General features: G+C 41.5%; 1 protein-coding gene across 1 annotated transcript in view; it reads left to right on the forward strand.

The window, feature by feature from the left end:
* The window catches only part of kdm4b (lysine (K)-specific demethylase 4B), a 43118-nt gene that overhangs the window by 14622 nt on the left and 3234 nt on the right, over positions 1-25262 (forward strand). The window contains exons 7-20 of the mRNA XM_080883629.1: positions 4122-4225; positions 5587-5724; positions 11703-11899; positions 11973-12220; positions 12393-12634; positions 13052-13172; positions 14777-14937; positions 15068-15266; positions 16864-16940; positions 17270-17325; positions 17503-17611; positions 22523-22711; positions 23724-23900; positions 24362-24481. Of these exons, the coding sequence (XP_080739755.1) occupies positions 4122-4225; positions 5587-5724; positions 11703-11899; positions 11973-12220; positions 12393-12634; positions 13052-13172; positions 14777-14937; positions 15068-15266; positions 16864-16940; positions 17270-17325; positions 17503-17611; positions 22523-22711; positions 23724-23900; positions 24362-24481 (2138 nt within the window). The remainder of the gene's footprint in view (positions 1-4121; positions 4226-5586; positions 5725-11702; positions 11900-11972; positions 12221-12392; positions 12635-13051; positions 13173-14776; positions 14938-15067; positions 15267-16863; positions 16941-17269; positions 17326-17502; positions 17612-22522; positions 22712-23723; positions 23901-24361; positions 24482-25262) is intronic.

Genomic DNA, 25262 nt, shown 5'->3' on the forward strand with positions numbered 1-25262 from the left:
ACATGTTTGACTTTGTGTTAAAGTTCTTCTTATGTACTGCTGCTTAGGGCAATGCAAACTGGAGTGTCAGGCTTATGTCTATAATGATAGCTCATTATCACGAAAGTATCACACAGGCCACCTGCACTTATTTTGTGGTTTTGGCTGTAAAATTGTAAATTGAATCCCATCTTTTAGAAACTATGTGAATTTTCTCTCTAGCCCAAAATGGTTGAGGAGTTACATTAATGTAAAATCTAGCCAGAGCTGATTTTTCTGTCTGCGTTCAGACCGTAGTACCTGAATCTTCTTTTGCTACCATGATACAGATCCCTGTAAAGCTTTTGTTCTCCTCTCCCCAAAACCACTTGAATTTTTTTTCTCTAGCACAGTTTGTAACAGAGTTACGGTCATTTAAAGAGTGTTTGTCAAATGGGCCCACCACTGGGCTTCATTCATGCAAAAACTTGCTCTTGTGGTTTGAAAACGACATGAAAAAATCCACAGAAGAATCTAAGATTAAAAAACACCTTGTAATTATTCCAAATCCTAAGTACAAATCAAAGAGAGCCTCATTCTTAAACACCCTAGTTCTGTAATCTCTCAAGTAATACTTTTACAATTAAGTATTAAAAACTAAATAAAGGGGGAAACCCTGCAAACCCTACCAGTACTAAACACAACTGCAGCTTTGGCATCATTTTATTCAGTTGTTTCAGTTTCACAGCCCTGGTGTTCACATTGACTTACTGGCCCACCTAAATAGAATGGAGTCCTAATTACTGTTATTACTTCCGTCTGTGCCTTTTCTAAAACACCAGTCAAAAAGTCTGCTGTGAGATGGGCCCATTGTATTGACGGCTTTACTCACAGACCATGTTGAAGTCTTTGCTGATAATAAAAACGCTATAAATAAATATAGCATTATACTGCAAAATGGGCATTTTGTCTTACTTTTATCTGCCTGGTTTGGCAGTTTTAGGACAATACTTGGGAATTATGCATTTCAATGTATGCAGAATTGTTTAATGTTTTATTTAAATAACCTCAACATCTCTGATCTCAAGCAACATGCTTTCTAATTACATTGTATATGTTGATGCTCTTTCCTGTCTTCCTCTCTTCTTATCTAACCAGCTGGCAGTAGGAGGACACCACTGCCACCGTTATTTAACAGGCTCTCACTGACCTATCAAAGCCATCCTCCAGGCAGCCAACTGTTTATGGGGTCCTAAAAAGACAGTTATGAGTGTTGCAGGGATGCTAAATGGGACTGGGACAATGGTTACTTAAAACCTCCTCTCCAGACATTTGACAGGGTAACAGACGTCACTCCTATCACTCCTCATTTCTGCCACGGCGGGAGACTTTTCGGTTAAGGTGAAGAGGAGGGGAGGGTGTAGGGTTCGAAGCAGGAACTTAATTTTCAAACTCTAAAGGACAGAATGAAGCCTTTAAGTTAATATTACCCCATGGAGAGCTCAGAAAGCCAGCTGCATTTTAATGGGGATTAATACGCAGGCTCTGTCGGCACATTATTCACCTTTATCAGCTCCAACGGGCAGGCAGGCACTGGGAGAGTAGAGAGTCCCCCTCTCCCTCTTTTGCTTTGTAGGGTGGAACAGAGGCTGAAACAATGCAGTGAAAATGAAGGATGAAATGGGTGCTGATTATACTGTCAGTCACATTAAAGTTTAACTGGGTGGAGGCATGGATGGACCCCCCTTTGAGGCACTGGTGGGTACATGCAGTAAAGGGGGTGGAGAGTGAGCGATGGAGGAGAAATTCATTCTTTTGATTATGCAGAGTCTGTCTTTCTGTCTCCAAGAGCAGAAGTGAGCCTTTGTTTTAGAGAGTGAGTCGGGGCTTTGAGATCATAATATACCTCTGACATTTTGGGCTCTCAAAGCGGGCGGCGTTTTTAAGGAATTGAGTTTGTTTTATAATACAAGATGGGTATGATTGGTAAATTACTCCAGCTGGAAAAGTCCACATTGATACAATAGCAAATGCAGTTTCACATTTCCTTTAGTGCAGTTTGAATCCTCTCATAAAGTACACTGACTTGCAGTAACTTTTATTAGTGACGGAAACATCGGTAATTAATGCACAGCTCATTGTATTGTTTTCGGATTAATTACACTGCAGTAAACAGATGAGACCATGGTTTAAATAATCAGTAGCCTCTGACTGTCACTGTTGTTAGTGCTGCTGCTTCTGCAAATTAATAACATGTTTTAAATAACCCCACAGGTTTTCCTTGTTTCTGTTTGCATTGGTTGCACTGAACTGGATCACAATTTTACAGAGAGACAGCACCCAGCTTCACTTTTATGCTGTTGCATCCCTTTACACACAGTGACATCCATCAGATCTCCCCAGAAATCCAACCTGGAGGCCCACAATCAGTGAATCTTCATGCACTGTGGTAATGTGATTATTCCACACTTTGGGCAGTGAATTAATTTCTGCCCATGTCAAGGGGAAACCGGATTTCCTTTTCCAGGTTGTGGGATTAACAATAACAAGATAAATGGTTGCATTTCAACTGGAGATGGCTGTTTATTTGTCAGTGTCGAAATACACTTATGGGATTATATTACACATATGAAGGGATCATAGAAATCTATTCTCCAATCACTGTTGTATAGTAATCAGGCTAATGCAGTACATTCAAATGTGTTGATTTTCTCCTTTAATTACTCTGTAATCTGTTTTTTGTACTTTACACAAAGCAGTTTGTGCAAATTAATATATTCAATCTAAATTCCAGTAAAGGCTGACAAGCTTCTTGGTAATGGTTTATGCTAGATTGTGGTCGTAATACTACTGCAACATACTGTTAGTTTCTAATTCAGACAGAGTGTGATGAAAATATTGCATCACGATCGGAGAGTGATTCCATTCATGTCTCGGACACCCGCATGCTTCACAGCATAACCTAATTTTAGGCATGCTATTAGGGTGCTGTAGTGATTGAGAACAGAATAAGAGAAATAATTAGGTTTTTTTCCTCCTAAAAATCAGAGTAAGCAATGATGCTATCAGTGTACAGTAGCTTCATCTGTAAATTTTGTCACCCATTTCCATGCAGTAGTTGATGTATTCAGTTGCCGTGTCATTTTAAGTTTTCTTCTTCTCAAAGAAGTTCACTTGTGCCAGCTGACAGGCAGGGGACCACAGGGGCATCATGATGACATCTGGGGATTGTTGTCCCAGGAAATGATTATGATAATTAATGGCTTTCAGGAACAAGTGCTGCATTGGTGTCAGCTCTTAACCGATGTCCTTGAAATTACTGTTCATGCTCAACACTTCATTGCTAGACAGTTTCTCTCATAGTCACCGCATAATTGCTTCCGTTCGTAAAATCGGTGACTCGATGATTCAGGCTTATTAAGTGGATTTAAAAGAAGTTTCTGGTGAGAACAAAATCCATTTTTAACATGTACCTGATGGCTTATGAGTGCGGTTGACATATTGTCTTTAGTGTTGGTGTACTTCAGTAGGCTGATGTTTTGGCTCATCCACCACACCAGATACCTGACGATAAACAAAACAACCAGCTGATCTAAGCAGAGTTGAGTCTAAATGAATGAAACTACACATAATCAGTTTTTTTTTTTTTTTTCTGAGCATTTATTGTTTCCTATGTATGAAAGAAAAAAGTTGCCAATCACCAAATATTGGTATATGGGTTTCGGCTTTGCTTATTAATCTTCTTCTCTCACTAACTCTGAGTTTAAATCCAGTTATTCTCCTGTTGCTACAATATACAGATTAATCGTTTACATAAACATAAACTAGCAAGAGTAAAAAAACAAAACAAAACGTGGGCTGTTTTTGAGAGGCCTGCAGCACTTTCTCAAAGTCTTTAATCTGTCTTTTGTGGTGATTGAACAAAACTCTGTCATGGATACAGATTTTGCTGAATGTGGCTCATGAAAGAAACACAAAAAGATAACATAACATTGCTTTCAGAGGTTGATGATAACATGAACATATATATACATGTATGTATGTATGTATGTTTACATATATATGTGTGTGTGTGTGTGTGTGTGTGTACCCTACGATTGTTGTAGTAAGATGATGTTGTGGTTGTCAGTAAAATGCCCTATGCTCACTCTCACCCTCTGCAGGCTTCTTTCCCGGCAGCTCCCAAGGCTGCGATGCCTTCCTTCGCCACAAAATGACACTGATATCACCATCCATCCTGAAGAAGTATGGCATTCCCTTTGACAGGGTGAGTAGCCGCTGTTTCCCTACACACACAGTATAAGGTATCCATGAGGTAATAAAGTAATGTTAACAATTTCTGTGTTAACTGTCATACAAGCTTCTTTACCAGTGCTGGCTGAAGTAGCAATAGAGTCCCTCCCACCCACTTGCCTTAAACTGGCTGACACTGTTTCACCCTTTAACACCATATAGAAGAAAGCTGTTTGCCCTGACTCTAACGTCTATCTAAAGTAGGCAACCATTATAAAATGGAATAAATCTGTACCCCAATGCTTAAGCACACATGCATCTTCAGCCTCATAATGATCAGAGTGGAAATTGTGATGCAGATATTGACATTAAAACAATGAGGAGATTTGAAATATTTAGTATCAGAAGATGGGAAGTGGTGCATTTATTCCCCCAGTTCTCCAAGTGTGTCTTGCGTCAGCTGGAGAAGAAGTGGGCTTTTATTATTAACTTATACTGGCTCTGAAAAATTAGTTTGAGTCAAGATATTGTGTCTGTCGTAGCAAATTGTTGGGGATCATTTCACCTATCGGTTATTGTTCTGTTCAGCAGTTCAGTCTTCAAATTATGGCAGATTGAGGAAGGGGGAAAAAACGCTGACATGGAGCAGGCATCTGATGTTCTCCAGAGTCAGCATAAGGGTTCCCCTCTACCCCCATTTATCTCATTTCTCACCCCTTAGGACATCATTATCACAGTGAACGTTTGACTTGTTACACACCTACAGTGTCTTTCCTGATTTGAGTGTAAAAATAAAACTTGTGTTCTTGCAGTAGAAAAAAGGGACTTTTGATATCTGAACCACTGCCTTTAGTTGAAGAAGTTTATCTCCCACTTTCAGCCCCCTACTTCCGTTTCTCCTGTCACCTTATCTGGCTTGATGTGTCTCTTGATTGCCAAGATCCATGCTTTGTAAAGAAGTTGAGATCCGCAGTCAGATATATAGGGCTTGGGTTTTAGGGCAACACACACACACACACACACACACACACACACACACACACACACACACACACACACACACACACACACGTGGTTAAAATGTGAGGACAAGTAGAGCACATTTGCAGAATAACACTGAGCTCATGGGAAGGAATTCAGTACTCGGAGCAGCAGCCATGTTTAGTCGAATTAAGTTAGAAAAACAGGGACAAGATGTTTCTAAGGATTCAAACTCAATGTTTATCCCTCAAACCTTAAGTCAGCGGTAGCCTTTGTGCAACTGGTGGTAACAATAAAATATAGCTGTAAGAAATAACTGGTAAATAGATTAATGCCTTCCTTGTGCACAGAGACAACTGATAAATTCAGCCTTCAGACATTTAAAAAAATGTGTTTTCTTGTCTGTGTGAACAGATAACTCAGAATGAAGGGGAGTTCATGATCACCTTTCCTTATGGCTACCACGCCGGCTTCAACCATGGCTTCAACTGTGCAGAGTCCACAAACTTTGCCACGCTGCGCTGGGTGGACTACGGCAAGATGGCTACACTGGTAAGATGAGACTGATTGCAGAGAGGTTAAGTCACCGTAACAGAGAAATTTCAGTCTGCTGTGTTAACGTGTCAGCAGTGATGGGAAAAAGTGATTTGGGGGATTTTGAAAACGTTTGAAATGATCTCACAAAAACATCCAAAACAAAACACTGATCTGGCTAAAAGAAAAGCAGTGATGCTCATTAATGATCATGTTAACTTTGCAAACTGGGCACTCCATCTATATAACACGTCTATCCATTTAGAAAATAGGTTTTTATCTAAATTTTGTCAGCACTTGTTTGAGACGAGGTCTGAAGGCCAGTGTAGACACTCCACTTGAATAGTTTTGATCGGATGTGTGATTCAGAGGCAGCTTTGCAGCCTTCCTGCTCTGGGTGTTTGCTTCTTTGAAGGGATGAAGTAATAGATCATATCGAAATATAAAAGCAGCGTCTGGTTCTCTGCTGCACACCATCTGTTACCGACACTAACTGTACCCTTGCATCCTTGCACTGACGCAAACTGCCTCTTTGCCCGTGGGCTGTTGAGCATGAAATTGACAGGGCATGGGTTGGTTGTGGAAGGGAGCCCAACGACAATGTCCTCTGGAAGAAACTCCCCTCTTTTCTTTTCTCTATACATTCCATTTCATGTTCAGTCCTCTGTCTCTGTCTTTGTGTGTGTGCATGCCCCTTTTCCCTGGTTTCTCTCTACTTGGCTGCATGTCAGATTTATGAGGTGCCAGTTTGCAAAAGCACATCACCCTCCCTTCTCGCTCTTTCTCATTTTCGGCCTTCCTACTGTACCCATGTGGCCACTTGTAATTTAAGAACCAGTAGTCGAGGCTCCAGCAGTCTTCCCTTCACCAGTGCTCAAGGGAGCATCTCCACTGCGCTTGTCTCAGTTTGTTAAAGAAGAGTTTTCCATTCTGCACGACATTCTGCACAGCTCGGCACGTGGAGCTGGAGGAATGTGGAAAAATACAACAGCTCGACCAACGAGCAGGGCTCTTTCTTTCTAGCCAGATTTCTCTCTCACTCAGGCGTCTGTACTCTTTGGGTGTAATGGTTATAAAGATTGTCCCAGAACTTGTGCTGTGTAATTTACAGCTCAGTAGCAGACGCCTCATAGTGAATCATTTGGACCAAGCAGATGAGTCTTTGGCTAAAATGAACCAGAGACCAGGACCTGCTGAAGGCGTTTCTTTGCCTTTTTGCTCACTGCACAGATCTTGCGCTGAGCCTTGTTAATAAGTGGATCCTAAATGCCTGAAAAAGTTGAAAGGTTTTTCTATATTTGGGTTGTCCCTCTGTATATAGAGGCGTACATCCACAGGGCCATAATTATTCGAATTTCTTTTCCTTTTATTCCCCAAATATCCTAAAAAAATTCAGTTCTTATATTCTCTATATTCTGTATCTTGATATAGATAGTAGTTTTAGATGGCTTAACTATCCCACCTTCTTCCTGAGCAATAATAAAGTCTCATTTTCTCTTAATCTTTCTCTTAACTCCGCCATCTTTCTCTGTCTTTGGCTTAAGCAGTCATCCATTAACTCATCTCCCCTCCCCTCCCCGCCTTCCCCCTGCTGAGCCCTAGTCTGTCAGCATCAAACAGGACAGTGAACGATGGGGCTCGGTATCGAATCTGTCACTGTTTTCGGGCTGGTGGCACACGACAGAGACTGAGAGAGAATTTGGGCGTGCTTCATGTCTCAGTCCTTTTTAAAGACAAGCTCCTTAACTGCTGACCCATCTGTTTGGCTTCCTAAGTGAACACATCTGCGGTCAGAGCAGGTCTATTGTCAGCATTCCTTGCATGTTCTGTGTGGGGTTGTACTTCTATTGTTTAAGACGTGACAGTTCTAATTAACCTTCTTCTCCACCTCTGGCTGTGCGTTAGGTGTTGGCCATTTAATTTTCTTTCATTTTTTTTTGCATTTAATGGATTTAGTACCTCATTCAGAGCATATCAGAAAAGCATTGAAACTCAAACAATTTCATTTGAACCATAGATCTGAGTGTGGAAATGGCTAGCTTTCTTTGAAATGACAAGAATAATAACAGCAGAAATCAAAAAGAAAGGTGTTGCATGACTAGCTACAGTAGGATTTTTCTTTTTTTCCCTTCTTTTGCACATTTAAGGGAAGACGGCAAAATGTAGACTCCACTGACGAATTGAAGTCGGTGAAAAAGATTCTTCATATTGTTATACTTACATTTGCTGCAGCATTATTTTTCTGAATGTTAAAAGTTTGTCTTCTGGGGTTGTTGTATTCTTGGTGAAAGCCTCTCTCTGCTCGTTTGGTGCTCAGTCACACTTTGCTAATGTTCCTCCAGGCTTCCAGGGTGATTTTTTTTTTTTTTTTTTTTTTTTTTGATTTTTTTTATATCCCCCCTGTCTAGGAAATGAACAAAAATCATCCTCCCAGGTCCCGGGCTAAATCACATCACTTTTTCATCTAAAGATTCAACTACAGATGACTCGCTTCATCTTTTCTGTATTTGTTTGCAGGCTTGTCTGTTTTTTTTTTTTTTTTTTTTTTCTATGAGACCAGAGAATATGTTTTTATTAGTCGTATTCATCAACTTTGTCCATGATATAGTTCAACATTTAGCATTTTTTGTGCTACATTTATTAAAGAAAGGACTGTGTCAGTGTTAATGTAGCAAACACTGCCTGAAACAAAAGAAGAAAAGAAGTGTTCATTAAGATGCAGACTAGATTCTTGACACTGAGCAACAAAATCAGGCCAGTCATTAACAAAAACAATCAGAATTTGTCCACAGAGTTTCCAAAATCAGCAGTAAATTTAGCTCATATGTAAAACACAGACATGTTACTGAGATTTTCATTATAACATTAGGAAGCTGTGTCAGTGTGGGCAAGGTGAATTAAGATGCTATAACTACAATTACCCTAATGCTGCTCATGAGAAACAACAACAAAAATCTCTTTGCCATTTTGCATTGCTGTGCTAAAGTAATTTAAAATTAGTTTAATTTTTTTCACTCTGAACAGCTTAATGAACCTTCCTGCTGCTGAGATTTCTTTCTGCCCAGATGTTGAGGAAATTTGATTAATTTAACCATAGAAAGATCATCCATTTCTAAAACTCTATAGTCATATTTGACTTTATATTTTTGCTACTTTATATATAGCTAAAAAATGCACAGCAGCCCGAGCTTCGACACTCATGCTGAATGTATATTTGCTGCAATGGCAGTTAGTACAATGTAGAAGCAACTACATGCAGGAGGACATACAAATGATTTTTTTTTTTTTTTTTTTTTTTTTGTTTATTTTTTCTGACTTTAAGGACAGTTTTTACTCTGGAGGATAATAAACCCCTGACTTACGGCCACACAGATTAGTGAAGACCATTAAATATCGCTGAGAAATACAACAACTTGCAATGTAATCATAAACCTGGCTCGTGCCACTTTACAGTTGTTTTACCACAGTTCCTAATGAACGTTTGTACTGTTTTGTTTTAAATCTTCTCGTTTTGTTCAGCATGTTAAGCAGCTGATCTCATCTGGGGATGTATGTGAGGAGATAAAGAAGGAAAGGAGGGGAAAACTGTGGGAGTGGGAGAAAAATTGGAGCAGTTTAGTCTTTAAATGTGTTCAGCATTTTTATTTCTTGCTAACTGAAGCAAACAAACAAAAGAAAACACAAAACACCAAAGTAGTGGTTTAGCTTTGTGTTGCTATACTCTGTTTTCTCAGCAGGTGGGTGATCTGCAGCCCTGTTGTACAGCACATTCAGAATTTTGCATTGAAAATGTTTTTAAATACCTTTGAAATTATTCTCCATTCCTATTAGCATCTTGAAGGTTAGTTTTGTTTCATCAGAAGAATGAACAAAATAACTGGATGCTTACATTTTCATGCAATCTCATTTTGTTTTATACTATTGGATATACTGAGAAGTATCCCTACACTGAAGAACTTTGAAAAATAAAGGAAGACTGAAGCAAGTGCTGTGCATCCACAGTGAGTCCCCGGGCTTCAGGTTTTCTGTGGCTCCTATAATTAAGCTTCATTAGGAGCCCAAGTATACTTCAGGGCTCATTGACTCCCTGCCTCAGAGTGGGTTTTTGTTTTCTGAGATCTTGTGCATCTCCAATTGAGTTTCATCTAATTAAGTTTTTAGATGACAATAAAGTGTAACTCATCCTGGCCCTTGAGGATGGCAACGATGTCCATAACCTCTTAACACCTTCCTAAAAATAAAACAAGGCGCTGACTCTTTAGCAGTGAAGAATGCACATTTTGCTAGGTACAATCAGGGTAAGAGCAATATTTATCTCGGTGGCTGTTTTTTGATGGGGTTTTTTGTTAGTCACGTCCTGTTCCCAGTAAAAGTTTCATTGTGGTAAAAATCAGGTGTTCCCATGCTTGCACTTGCACCCCCTCTTTTTTGCCCTCCCATTCCCCATTCCATCACCAACACAGTATTTTAATGTCTGTCTGTCAAGTGGTGTCTAGATGAGATGTAGGCTGGAAATTGTTTTGCTGTGGAGGTGTGGGCTGTTGTGTTTCTAGTAATTGAGCACAAGGCTGTCAATACAGATCAGGAAATAAAAGGATTTGAAAGAAACACAGCAAGCGAGGCACAAAAAATATCTTCATATGTCTCCTTCCTCTTCTTTTTTTCCCTTTCATTACACCACCCTCCATTTGTTTCCTGTATTTCAAAACTTCATTTTGATGTCCATGCCATTTTTCACTCCTGCACCACTGCAGTTTTTTAATGCAACAGTTCCCCTCTCTAGTAAGCTCAATGATTCAATAGTTCTGATGACTCAATGGTTCTGTCTCGTGCCGTATTTTAGTCATTATCACGTTTTAAGGTATCTCAGGTCAGTGGTTTATGTACAACACCACAGTGGAACAGCTGGTTGTTTACTGTATATTTAAAGCCTGTTTGTCAGGTGTGGCCTTTGTCGCACAGGCCTAGAGACCTGCCGGCAACTGTCTGGCAACCACTGGTCGACAGGGAAAAGTGTGGATCCTGTAACTGGTGAGTGGCTGCTGGAGGTTGCTCGTAGTCCCTAAGGCATTGTCCTGTACTGAAAACCTCCTGACAACTACTTTGATTGCTATCATTGCGCTTACTAGATTGCATGGGAGATATGTCTGAAAACAAAGTTGTGAAAAGTGAGGAAATGCCATTGTTTGCAGACAAATTGGCATCTTTCATGGAAATTATGAGTGCTATTAACCAAAGTTTTTTGGTACAGCACCATCTTTGTGACCGATCCTCTACACAACCACTTGCTAACAGGTTGGGGTCTATACATTTTTCCATAGAAAATAAAGGTTGCTGGGAGATGGCCACCTGCAGATCTCTAGGCCTGTGTACCTGTGACCATTAAAAGCAAGTTAGGTCATTTTGTAGCTGTATTGGTAATCCTGATGGCCCTTTTTGATGCTCGTGTGTGTAAATTAACTTTGTTTGTGGTCACTGTGACATAAAATCTGCATGCCTTTTGAGTCAACAGTCAAATTGGATATAATGTACTTAAAAGGTTTGCCGACTTCTCCCCAAAAAAAGGTTTTAACAAACTTTTTTTTCCTCCAGAAGCTAAAACTTTACAACCATCTTTGCTCTTACAGATTAGATTCAATTCAGCATTGTTTGGGTGACTTCTCTCTCTCTTAGACTGTCTCTGGTTTTAGTAATTTACAGAGATGGAAGTAAGAGATTTTTATTATCTAGATAGACTAATCCCCTTTGTAAAGTTTGATTTGTTTACTCTGAATGGTTACCTCTGCTTTTGATCACTCCTCACTTACTCTTTTGAGTTTTCAGAAATCGGATGTGTAATATAATCTGTAGTCCTACGGCTGTGGGGTAGTGGGTTCTGAAAGACCTTAATAGAGATGCTTATCTAGAATTTCACCCCCCCCCTTTATCACACAGAAGTCCCATCTTTACAAAAGGTATTCTCTACTCTAATGTAGAGCCTTGTCTTTTCTCTCCAGTGTTCCTGCCGGAAGGACATGGTGAAGATCTCCATGGATGTGTTTGTGCGCTGCCTGCAACCCGTGCGCTATGACCTGTGGAAGCAGGGTAAAGACACAACAGTGCTGGACCACCTGAAGCCCACAGAGCTCACCAGCCCTGAGCTGGAGAGCTGGAGGGAGCATCGCGTCGCCCAACGGGCAAACCTCCTGCGAAGGTTTGTATTATGAAATTCTTCATGTGTTCAAAAGTAAATATGAGGGTTTTACTTAGCTGTCTAACTATGACAGGGCCATGCAGAAGATGAAGCAATTCCGTCGTCTGAAGCTCGAGGAGGTGAAAGTCCTGGCAGAGGAAGGCATTGAGCTGAATGCTGTCGAGTATCAGCGTCAGGTTGAGGAGCGTGAGGCTCAGCGTAGGAAGGAGAAGGAAGCACGTCTTGCCCGAGAGGCCATGATAACTTTGGAAGCCCTGGAGCGCGAGGAGCAGCAGGCTGCTGAGGCCGCCGCTAAAGTAGTAGAGACTCCAGCTGCAGAGGGTGAGGCAGATATGAAAGCATTTCTTTCAGTTCTATCCTCAGTGATAGAATCTTCCACTTTAAAAAGTCATTACTCAGTCCACACGGTAGTTTTAACCTCATTGCCTCATACAGACATTTTTAATGAGCCAGTAGCACTTCTGACTTTATCTCCTCATCTGTTATTTTCCAGGACAAGAACAAGAAACCAAACCACAGAACTTGACAGACGACATTGAGAAAAAGAAGCAGAGAAAGCCGAAGAAGATCTCCAGTGGCCAAAATGCCATCACTGGATTCGAGGAAGCGTTTAAGCAGTTTGCTACATCTGACGACAAGAATTCAAAGAGGGACACGGCTCGTCATCTAGACACTTTGTCCCCGAGACACAGCGACATCTTAGCAGACAACAAGATGGATGTGAGTGCCACCCAGGTGAGTCCGATCTTGACTGAAAGTCAATAGATTTGTCCTTTACTCTGTCAGACAGGTTAGCTCTTTAAGCGTTTGTAATCCCCACTTGGTGGCAGTTTAATACTTTATTTGCTGTGAGCTTACATCACAATAGAGTAGACTCTGAATTGGCTAATAAAACACAAGCTAATTAAATCTAAAAAAAATCCACAAATATTTGCTGTAATAATCCACAAATGTAGGAAAAAATGTTTTTGCAGCTGTAGTCATTACTTGTTTTTCCATTTCCTTTTTATCCATTCTGAAAAACAGCAGTTTATTAAATTAATATCAAGTTTGAACATGTTCAAATTACTTTTTATTTGGAGATAAATATTTTAAGGTTAAACACATTGAACAAAAATAAGACACACACTTTTTAAAATTAATTTATTTTAGGCAACCTATCCCAAGAGGAAAATACCTACAGAAATAAAAAAGAGTCGCCGCCACCCCCTCAGCAAGCCACCCACGCGCTCCCCTCTGTCCATTGTCAAACAAGATCCAGCTAGCGACAAAGGTATGTGGATATCCGTCCTTCACTTCAGTTATTTATTGTAAATATTCTGCTATTAAAGTCTCAAACACTTGTTCAGAAACTTCTCTCGCAAGCTGCTAGTAGATCTACAATTTTATCTTCCTGGATGTCAGTTGAAACCTGTGCTGTGCTGTACTTGCTGTTTTCATGTAGACATGAATAAATTGTGGAGGGAAAAACAGCAAATAATACAATAATATGTTTGATGTAAAGACCAGAGGGAGCCACAGAAGAAAAGAACAAAAACTGGATTTTCAGGAAACAGATTTGTTGTAGTTACTTCAGATTTGGCACAGGTGTCGTCTCTACGGCGTCGTGGTTTACACATTCTAGTGAAAGCTCCACAGTTTGATCCCGGGAGGAGGCACATATCCCCTGCGTCAGGAAAGGCATCCGGCATAAAAATCTGCCAAATCGAACACGCAGAGCTACCTGCTGTGGTGACCCACCGTGAATAAGGGAGCAGCCCAAAGTAGTTAGCACTTCAGCTTTGCGACAGATTTGTTTACTTGGACTCAGAGATGAACTAATTAGAATTTGAAGGGTGCCGCAAACCCACAAATTTAGACGGCATCATGAAATTTCACAAATATGTCAAGCATCACAAAGAGACATGGCATGATGTTTATATATATTTTTACCTAAATGGTAATTGGCCATCGTCACTATAATGGTGTAGTGTTCTACAAAAACACCTTTTTGGCCATAACACGGGAAGCAGGGAAGGAGAAATCGGAAATATTGTGATCATTTTCAGTGTTTGAATTGAAGTTGCTAGTCTTTGGAACCCATCTAATAAATTCCTAGTAGTCACTACATAAAAAGCATTATGAGTCTGGATAGACTGCACAGCCAAAGGTTCATCCAGCTCTTGTACATAAAAACGAATAAGATACTATTGTTGTTGTTTTGTTGTTTGTTTTTCTTATTGATTCGGGGGAAGAAAAACAAGCAGGTCTGAAGCTCCCCATGGAGATAATGAAATCAAGACTACTCTCTCTTCAGTGTTTTTCCTTTCATTTTCTGACTGACACTTATTGATCAGGGGATCATGACTTCCAATTACCTGCTTTCAAAGTCACTTTGAGTTGGCAGCAGGGGACCCGACTTAGGGTTTGTTCTTTAAAAGGGTGGGTGGGGTGACAAGGAGAAAAAGAAGACTTATGGTGAAGGGTGGAAGGGGAGGGGAAAAAAACACTTAAATGGGAAGCTTGTGAAAATATCTTCCTGCCTTCGGTCCAGGTCTGACAAAGTGTTTGGATCAGTAGCTTCAAGGCATCACTTTAAAATTGATTCCTGACTCTGGACAGCATATTATTGATGTCAGTGCTGTTTGTGTTCATCAGCCAATTATATCAGGAGTGGTGTTGTTATTGTGCAGGACCAGAATGTGCTGTTCCCGTCTCTTGGCGAGAGCTCCCTTATGAAAAACATTCTGGAGCTTCTCTCAAAATGCTTGACGTGCATTTTAGAGAAAAATAAAAATCATTAGCGGTAACAAATCTCTCAACACGACTGCAGTATGTGTTATCCTCCCCAGCTCCGTCTAACAAGCACACTCATGCATTTGAATTCTTTACCCACAGATATGGCCTCCCCCATGCCAATGGATAGCGACATGAAGAAGCAGGAGCACCTGTGGCAGAATCACTCACCTAACTTCCTGGCAGAGAAAGCCTTCAATGCTGCAGTAGCTGCGCTCAAACCACACTGTGCTGTCTGCTCACTCTTCTGTCCGTACACAAAGGTAGGTACACTCCAGGCACATAGGAGTGGTTCATATAACAATGGCAGGTCAGACCAATTAGAACAGACATAAATAGTGGGCAACAAACTAACATTTAACTTGTCTTTTTTCCTGATCTTTCCAACCACAGAAAGATGTCTCCACTGATAACGAAACCCTGGGCGCTTCATTTCCCCGTCATGGCAGCTTGACTCGTCCACTGGTCCCAGAGATGTGCTTCAGCGTCGGAGCAGGAAACACGGAGCCACCACCCACCAACTATCACATTGGGGAGGATGGAACCAGCCTCCTGATCTGCTGTTCATCTTGCCAAATGCAGGTTCATGCTAGTAAGTATAAAACTGAAAAGATTTTGGCTGTGTTGGTTTAACATTGGGACACGAGCTCATTTGTTGTACCCTCTGTGTGATAGAGAGCTTACTAGTACACCTGCGGACATCTGTACTAGTTGATGTTTTATTAGATGAGCAATAAAAATAAATCTGATGGCAACACACTGCCTCTGTGCTAGTAATGAAATTTAACACTGTTGTTGCAACAGAAAGCTTTCCAGCAAAGACAATTTTAATATGGCTTTTGATTAGAGCCAGTTAGCATTTGTATGCCCGCTGAGACATCGGGTATCTAATGGACACAAGAATTTGATCTTTTGACTTTATTTTCCACGTGCACATTCAATCAGTGGGTAAAACACAAATCTGAAACTGTATAATAGATGTTAATCGTTGTAAAGTAAGGATCTGTAAGTGTGGAGACTTCTTTTCCCCCCTCAATACTTTGTAGATTTCAAATTCTTTTTCCTCTCTGTGTTGTCAAAGAGCTGAATTTGATCCAGTTCATCAGCATTTAATTCATAATGCGGAGAATGTCTGTTTTATAAATTAATGCCAACACGGACCAGCAAGTTTTACACATAAACTTCAGTCTATCTAGTGCTCACAACATTTTCTCACACCTGAGACCCCTGAGAATAGTTTCAGGAAAATGGGCAGAGGCACAGAGGATGAGACTTCAATACAGCAGTGCAATAGACTGCTCAATTCCCTGTTGCCAGACTCAGTGAAGCTTTCTAGTGTAACTCTTCTCAGCTCTGGTTAAACTGGCTAAGAGGCTGACAAAGGTCATGCAAAGGTGTCTCTAAAAACCAACACACCATACACTTCCCCAGCTCATATTTACCCTGCCTTTCCACTATATAGCCTTTCCACTATATAGTTGACTTTTAACGGCATGTTGCTTCTGTCGAAGCGAAGCATGAAAAGATGTTAAGATTCTGTAAGACTGAGTCATCCCAGGAATCTCTCTGCGCGTGGCTCTTCTTTTTATTGCCAAATGTAAGGACGTCTATCTAGACTGAACATTTTTAGTAAAGTTTTATGCTGTAAACGATGCAGATGAACGCATTGACTCATCAAGTGTGTCGCTAATCAGCCCTTCCTGGAAATGTATGCATAAATGGATGTTTTGTGCCACATCACAACATCGACCCTCCTCTCCTCGGTTCTTATTATCCAGTTCATTAGTTATCCAGGGACGAGTTTGACTCAGTCTGGGGAAACGGCGCAGATGTTCGTAAGAGAGCACGAAGCAGAACGAAATCCTGTCAAAACACCTTTGCTCCTCATTGTGCTGGAGTAGACATCTGCCTAAGAATCATTCACACATGTACAGGTGTTACATAAACCTGCATGCCCTTTTCTTCAGAAGCTTAAGCTGGAGATGGTGATGGGCTGAAAGTGTGAACAGAATGCTTAAAAACATGTTTGGTGAGAAGTAATTTGCAGAAATGTGTACAAAATCTGTTTAAAGAAATAGAAAAAAGGCGGTAATGTTGCCATGTGCTGTCATCACTGAATATCGATGCATTGAAATGACATGAAATGATGAAATGGATGAGCACAGTCAGTAGCATCTCTTCTCTAACAGGTTGTTATGGCGTGAAGCCTGACTCTGTTGGTGATTCCTGGATGTGCTCTAGGTGTGCAGCGGGAGCCTGGACAGTGGTGAGTGGTGGCTGCAAATGAGCCAATCCCATCCCACCCCCACATAAAATAAAACCACTTCAGGAATAGCAGTTATTCTCCAGAACTGCAGGTTTAGTTGAAAATGTTTATTAGATCTGACTTGAATTAGAGCCTCTGAGGACACGTTGACCCTACATCTCTTCTTCTAATGATTGCTGCTAGGCAACATGACATCAATCACAAGTCCAAACCAAGCTTTGTTTAGAAAAGACTGATTTGGCTAAGGTGTGGGAGGAACGGTGTCAATGTGTTCTCCGTTTCTATACTTAATCCTCTTTTTCTCTGTTCTCGTATTATCTTTTCTTAAGGAGTGCTGTCTTTGTAACTTGAGAGGGGGAGCTTTGAAGACTACCACAGACAACCGGTTAGTGCCACGTGTTTGAGCTGATGGAAATTCACAAATTACAAAAATAACAAATAATGGTTCATCAAGCTTATACTCAGAGCAAAATAAAGATTTTCATATAAAAAAAATCTTACAGTGAATCTATATTTCCCTGTTTTGAATTTGTTCTCGCCAAACTATTCATTGCTTCACCAGGTGGGTTCATGTCATCTGTGCTATCGCCGTGGCTGAAGCTCGTTTCATTGATGCCATTGAGAGGGGGCCAGTGGACGTCAGCGCCGTCCCAGAAACCCGCAAGAATCTAGTAAGATCAGACGGTGACAAATAAGAGAGTTACATGTCTCTTTGTGTTGTTATGTAAAGTGAAACGGGCAGAGAGCTACTTTGAAATACATCCAAGATTTTTACCTAGTTTCTTTTTGGCGAAAGTTTATGCTTCTTAGTGTACATTGTGCACTGTAGCTGTTTTGCTTATACTGTTTAGGTGAATTTCAGGCTTTTTTTTTTGTTTGAATGGATAGATATTTTTTTTCCTCCTCCTCCTTCTTTTTTGGAAGCCAGGGATGATATAGGGTAAAAACAGATGTGCTGAGGGGCATGGCTGAATAATCAGCTGTCATTTCTCGCTGTGCCAAACGAACTGCATCGATCTCGTGGGTAGCTCCCCTTCTCCATTCACCCAATCCTACTTCACAGTAAGTAGCAGTGCTTGCTGGTGCATTATCACAAATCTGCAAATAATGTCACCTCTTTCCCTCCCCGTCTCTCTGAATAATCTATCAAAGGACAAGCTGGGTGACATTTGCATCTGAGTGCTGTCTAAGTACGTTTCCTCAGTCTCTTCTTAAAAGACTGTGAGCAGAGAAGCTCTGCGGTCTAATGATTTGGATGACTGCGCTGATCAAATGTGAATACGCATGCTAGGAACCAGTTTATATTGCACTGTGATCAGCAATCAGTGTTTTCCCTCCCATCTTTGAACACTGAGTTTCCAGTGATGGAGAGATTTAAAACTCATTACTTTTGTCTTCGTTATTTTGGAATTTCTCAGGTAACACTGTTCAATTCCTCAGCTGATGCATCTTTTGCATATTGTGTGTAGAGGAACTGCGATTTTTGCTCTTGTGAGAAAACCGTTTCAAGCTTAGAGCTGCAAGTCACTTAAATAAAATGTATAAGTGTCTTTAATGACCTGCAAAACTTTAAAACAGGCATCGGCAACCAGGCTGGGATTTTTTTCACACACAACTATCACAAAGGTTTGCAAAAATATGGCCTGAAAAAATTCTTTGCAATTCTTTGTGACAATGCCTTATTGATGCAAGGGGTTGGGGGAAGAATGGCAGCAGTTGCATTGGTCGCCACTCCTGTTGGCTAAGAATGGGAAACAGAGACTACACTTTGCAGTAGGTCACTGGACAGAAGATCTGAAAAATGTTGCGTTCAGAAGCGGAGACAGGGACTGCTACAGAGAGGCCAAGTACAGGTTCACTAAAGAGGTGGACATTGCTAAACATCAGCACTCTGAGAAGATGCAGCAGCAGATCTCAGAGAATGACTCGGCCTCTGTGTGGAAAGGTTTTAGGAATATCACAAACTACAAGCCTAAAACCCCCCACTCCACTGATGACTTGCTCTTAGCCAACACCCTTAACGACTTCGACTGCCGTTTTGACGAGCCATCAGGCAGCCTTCACACCTCCAACGGCCCCAACAATAGAGACACTTTGGACACTAATTCCCCCACCTCTCCCCCCTACATAGAGCCATCACCACCTTCAAACCGTTCACCTACAACACCCCCCTCCTCACCCCACACAAAAGAGGATTTCACACCACCTCCTCCCACCACAACTCTTCATATTCATGAAGCAGATGTGAGGAAGCAGTTTAAGAAACCTGAATGCTCGGAAAGCGCCCGGCCCAGACGGTGTGTCTCCTGCCACCCTCAGACACTGTGCAAACGAGCTGGCCCCAGTGTTTTCTGGCATTTTCAACTCCTCACTGCAGGCATGTCATGTGCCTGCCTGCTTCAAGTCCTCCACCATAATCCCTGTCCCCAAGAAACCTAGGATCACTGGACTAAATGACTACAGACCCGTGGCTCTGACATCTGTGGTCATGAAGTCTTTTGAGCGCCTAGTTCTCTCCCATCTCAGGACCCTCACGGCCCCCCTCCTGGACCCCCTGCAGTTTGCATATAGAGCCAACAGGTCTGTAGACGACGCCATCAACATGGCCCTACACTTCATCCTGCAGCATCTGGACTCCCCAGGAACCTACGCCAGGATCCTGTTTGTGGACTTCAGCTCTGCCTTCAACACCATCCTTCCAGACCATCTCCGAGACAAGCTTTCCCAGATGAATGTGCCTGATCCCATCTGCCGGTGGATCACTGACTTCCTGACGGACAGGAAGCAGCATGTGAGGCTGGGAAAGAATGTCTCGGACTCCCGGACCATCAGCACCGGCTCCCCTCAGGGCTGTGTTCTTTCTCCTCTGCTCTTCTCCCTGTACACCAACTGCTGCACCTCCACCCACCAGTCTGTCAAGCTAATCAAGTTTGCAGATGACACCACCGTTATTGGACTCATCTCGGAAGGGGACGAGTCTGCCTACAGGAGGGAGGTAGAACGTCTGGTGTCCTGGTGCAGCCACAACAACCTGGTGCTGAATGCCCAGAAGACAGTGGAGATTATTGTGGACTTCAGGAAGCACACAGCCCCACTCCCCCCCATCATCCTGACTGACACCCCCATCACCTCTGTGGACTCATTCCGCTTCCTGGGTACCACCATCACCCAGGACCTGAAGTGGGAGCCCACCATCACCTCCGTCATCAAGAAAGCCCAGCAGAGGATGTACTTCCTGAGGCAGCTGAAGAAATTCAACCTGCCAACACGGACGATGATGCAGTTCTACACTGCAATCATCGAGTCCATCCTCACCTCCTCCATCACCGTGTGGTACGCTGGAGCCACTATCAGGGACAAACAGAGACTGCAGCGTGTTGTGCGCTCTGCTGAGAAGGTGATTGGTTGCAGACTCCCATCTTTGCAGGACCTGTACACCTCCAGGACATTGCGGCGTGCAGCTCGGATCTCAGCTGACCCTTCTCACCCTGGACACAGTCTGTTTGACCTGCTCCCCTCAGGCAGGAGGCTCCGGTCCATTCGCACCAGAACCTCTCGCCATAAGAACAGTTTCTTCCCCTCTGCTGTTGGACACATGAACAATAACCATATGACTGTACCCGCCACTAACACATGACCCTACGCTGTGTCACTGCATCATTCCATGTTTGGCACTGATCACCACCTGCACTCATGTATATATCTTTCAACGTAGCACTCTTAATTCTTATTCTCATGTATATATCTCATGTATATCTCATGCACATATCTTTCCACGTAGCACTTTTAATTCCTATCCCTACTTTTATTTTTTTCCATGTCTATTTAAGTGCTATTTATGACACTATGTTTGCACTGAAGCACCGCAGCAATTTCCTAATGTTGTAAACCTGCTCAACATTTGGCAATAAACCCCTTTCTGATTCTGATTCTGATTCTGATCTGGTGAGTCTTGATTTGTGCTGCCAACATTCAGATGGCAGGGTCAGAATTTGGTGCAAAGATGAAAGCATGGGTCCGTCCTCCCTTGTATCAATGGATCAGGCTGGTGGTAGTGTTGTAATGTTCGTGTGGGCCCCTTAGTCCCAGCTGAGCAGTTTAAACCCCACAGTCTGCCTGAGTATTGCCCCTTTATCACCACAGTGTACCCATCTTCTGATGGCTGCTTCCAGCAGAATAAAATACTATGTGGCAAAGCTGAGATCATCTCAAACTGGTTTCTTGAACATGACGGTGACCACTGTACTCAAATGTCCTCCACAGTCACAGATCTCACTCTAGGTGAGCATTTTTTGAATGTGACAGCAGATTCACATCATGGATGTGCAGCTGACAGATCTGCAGCAACTGTGTGATGCTGTCATTTCAGCAGGGACCAAAATCTGCAAGGATTGTTTCCAGCACCTTGTTGTATAATTATAATTTGCAAGCACCAATTTGTTCTAAAACACTGTGTGCAAAGATAATTTTGCTATGACCACATCAGAAATAAATAAATACAGTTAACAATGAGTTCATATAATTTGATCCCAAAGTCAGCTCAAAGATGGTTTTTCTTTAAAATTAATCTTCTCAATATTAATCTGCAATGCACTTTACATATAAATAAATCAAGCAGCTAATGTTTCTTGAGCTGCTGAGTTTCATCCTGTCCTCTGCTCTGGTGCCTACCTGCCTGGGGAAAACCTCACCAGCTGGCAAAGTAGCTGCCTTGCACCAGTAAAAACTGAAGTTTGACTTTTTAAATTTACTTTTTTATTGATTGGCACCACATTACAGCTGCACATAAAGGAGGAGAAACAGGAAAAAAAAGATTTTTTCCCCCTTTAAACTAGGGATTTCTTCTCTGCTGTTTGAACGATGCACGCATAAGAGCAGTCAGCACTGAGAGTTGTAAGACTTTAATTAAAATAATGGTTGTGGGTTTGCAGGGATCATGTGTTATATTAAATTGTCACAGAAAAGGCAAAGAGTTTGCAGACTGCTGGGAATTTCAGACCAGAATTAAGAGATCTGGAAGGAGAGAAGAGCAATGAGGCTAAACAAGTTATGGAAGATGCCAAAAGGGATGGAGGGAGGAAAAAATGAATTGGCATAAATGAACTGAGTGTCAGAGTGACAGTTCAGTTTTAAGACACAATTGTCACCACTGTACAGACACTCAGCCCAAAAGCGTGATAACGGGAAGACTGAAAACAGCCATTCTCTTAATGAGTGAAAACCTGTAAGAACACCAAACAGAATCAAAGATCAGACAGAAGAGAGTTCATGGTTTCATTGCTGGTTTCTCCACCATCTTTATTTCATGAGAGGTCCTACAATTACTGCAATTTCATGGCGTGCCAGGTTGTTCTGGAGGACTGGAGTAGTTGTTGCAGATGAATTGTTTTAATTGTTTTAACCTTGTTGGAATTGTGAGGGTGAAATGTTAAGAGTTCACATTTAGTTTACTTTACTTCAGTTCAAACTTTTGGACAACTCTTTCCTTTGTCAGCATCAAAGGAGGCTTATATATAAATAAGCGGAGGAAGTTATAGGGGAATGGAGACGTAACAGAAGCTTTTTATTTGCTTTTGTTGCAGAAGTGTGTGTTCTGCCATGGAAAGGTTGCTAGTCAGAACCGCGGCGCCTGCATCCAGTGCACGTATGAGAACTGTGCAACGTCCTTCCACGTCACCTGTGCCCAAATCGCCGGAGTAGTCATGACACCTGCTGATTGGCCCTACGTGGTGTCTGTCACCTGCCATAAGCATAAAAAGGTCACTCCAAAGGTAAGTGCAAAACCAGGAAAATTGGTCAGTTATTAAAGCTGCAGATTTTAAAAAAGGTTTTGTAAAATTACGGTCAAAAGTCATATATTGAAATATTTTTCTGTTAATCATTCTTCAGGAATAGCTGTTTGATTTAAAAAGGAAAAAAAAAAACCAGTATATCTTTTTGTGTTTTTCTATAAACTGAATATAACGAGTGTTGGGCTTTGTTTTTTGCTTAAAAAATGTGTCGTGGAATTTTTTTTGTTTTGGGGGGTAAAAAGAAATCACACTGATGACGTGTAGAAGTCTCAAAAACGTTCAAAGCACACGTATCAAATATGATATTATTGGCTTTTGAGGGTTAATGAGTGTAAGGGCCACACTGACTAGCATGTTGCACCATGTGGCACAGTGGGTTTTAAATGCACTGTCTGTATTTCTAAAGCACTGTTGGCATTTTTATTTCTGAAAATTCTTTGTTCAAAGGGCAAAATATATATGGAGACGTTTGCTGCCCTTTATTGCATCGATATTTAATGCTAAAAAAAAATAGCATGTCTTATTTTTTGTGCTTGGTATTGAAATTGAAAAATGTTTAGAAAACAGTGTAATGATTGTGAAACTAACCCCAGGTGTGAGCGCTGTTTGGGTGTTGCACATCATTATACCCCGTTTCCGTTTCATAAATCTGACCCTAAGTGGTTTAAAGTGACACACGAGGAGAAAAAGTCATAAAGACTTTTTCTCCTCGTGTGTCACGAGGCATGGAGTGAACTTCCACAGTTACGCTGATGACACACAGCTGTACATCTCCGTGTCTCCTGATGACACCAGACCAATGGATGCCCTTTTTAACTGTATCTTGGATATAAGATCTTGGATGGCAGAAAACTTTTTACAGCTTAACCAGGACAAAACTGAAGTTTTAATTGTCACTTTTTGGAATAATGACAGAACACGCAGTGTGTTCCTGCTGAATGAAGCCACATATTTCCAATTAAACCCCCCCTTTTTTCTTTCTTTTCTTAAGCCTCGACCAACACCCAAAGGCCCACAAGAGCCAACCCTTGGGCAAAGGGTGATAGGTCGCAACGCCAACTCCTGGTATTACCACTGCACCGTCATTGGCATGGCCAGACAGACGTTCTACGAGGTCAACTTCGACGACGGCTCATACTGTGACAACTTGTACCCGGAAAACATAATGGTGAGTTCTCTCGGAGTCAAGGCAGACACCTACATGCGTGCAATCGACACGGGTTAAAAATAATCTCCTTTTTAAATAGCTGAAAGAAATATCCTAGCAACTGTTACATGCTTTTGTAACTTGAGAATCTGAACAAATGAAAACGTAATGACTGAATGTAAACTCGCATAACCTTTAATGAGTCAGTGCTGTAAGTTATGAACAAACATGACTTTTAATAATGTGAAATCTGCTGAGAAACTTGATCAAATTTAACTTTAAAATCAATTGTGTGTAACCTACCAGAACAAGCTGTTTGAATTGCAGAGAAATGAAAAAGTCAACCCACATTTAATAACAGCAACCAGATGAAAATGTTAGCCTCAGACTTTATTAACTAAATTCTTGTTTGTAAAATGTAACACGAAGATGTTTTGAGCACTTTTTTTTTTTTCTTTCGCTCATCCTTCCCGCTTCTTCAGAGTCATGACTGTCTGCGCAGTGGCCCTCCTAAAGTGGGAGAGCTTGTTGTGGTCGGCACACACGAAGGCAAAATCCTCAACGCTTCCTTTGTCAAACCACATATCCACAAACTCTACCAGGTAAGAGAAGCACAACACGAGCCCTCACATCTGCTAGAGTTTGGAGCGTGTGTGGCTGTAGTTTGCATCATTCATAGATAAACTTGTGATGTTGTTTCTTAATAACTGAGTGCACAAGAAAATAAGTCGGATTTCTGAGATGCTGCTGTTCAAACACCTGCAAATTTTTTTTATGGTTAGGGTACATGGCTTGGGGAAAGCATTATGTCAATGAGATGCCCTCACTAAGATATGAAAACGTGTGTGTGTGTGTGTGTGTGTGTGTGTGTGTGTGTGTGTGTAAATAAATGTATGTGTAAATGTATAAACCTTTCCAAGTCAAACCAGACCGTGAAAATCATCTCTAAATAAAGCTTTAAAGCTTGGCTGCAGCGCAAAAAAAATAGAAATCGACTGTTAGGTGAGGACTGTGAGCATGGGCATCATTTTCCATATTTTATCTGATGCTCTTCTGCAGCATGACTCAAAAGTGAGTGAACATGTGAACTTTGGGATGTTCTGTGTAATTGCTTTGCCCCACCCTCTGCTTTGGCTCTCGATTCTTGGAGATTCAGTGTGCAAGAAGCCAGGCGGCCCTTCTAGATTATGGTGGAGCGTTTTGACTCGGGCATTAAAAAATAAAAGTGGAGAGATCTCAAATTACTGCTACTTTAAGGGAAATTTATAGGGCAAAACTGCAGAGCGCTTACAAAGTGGAAAATGTGGGATCGAAGAGGATTGTTGGGACAAGAGCGAGCGCATCCTGAAATGTACTTGGACACAAACACATGGGAAAGTGAGG

This window comes from Rhamphochromis sp. 'chilingali' (genome assembly GCF_963969265.1).
Source record: "Rhamphochromis sp. 'chilingali' genome assembly, chromosome: 5".
Lineage (NCBI taxonomy): Eukaryota > Metazoa > Chordata > Actinopteri > Cichliformes > Cichlidae > Rhamphochromis > Rhamphochromis sp. 'chilingali'.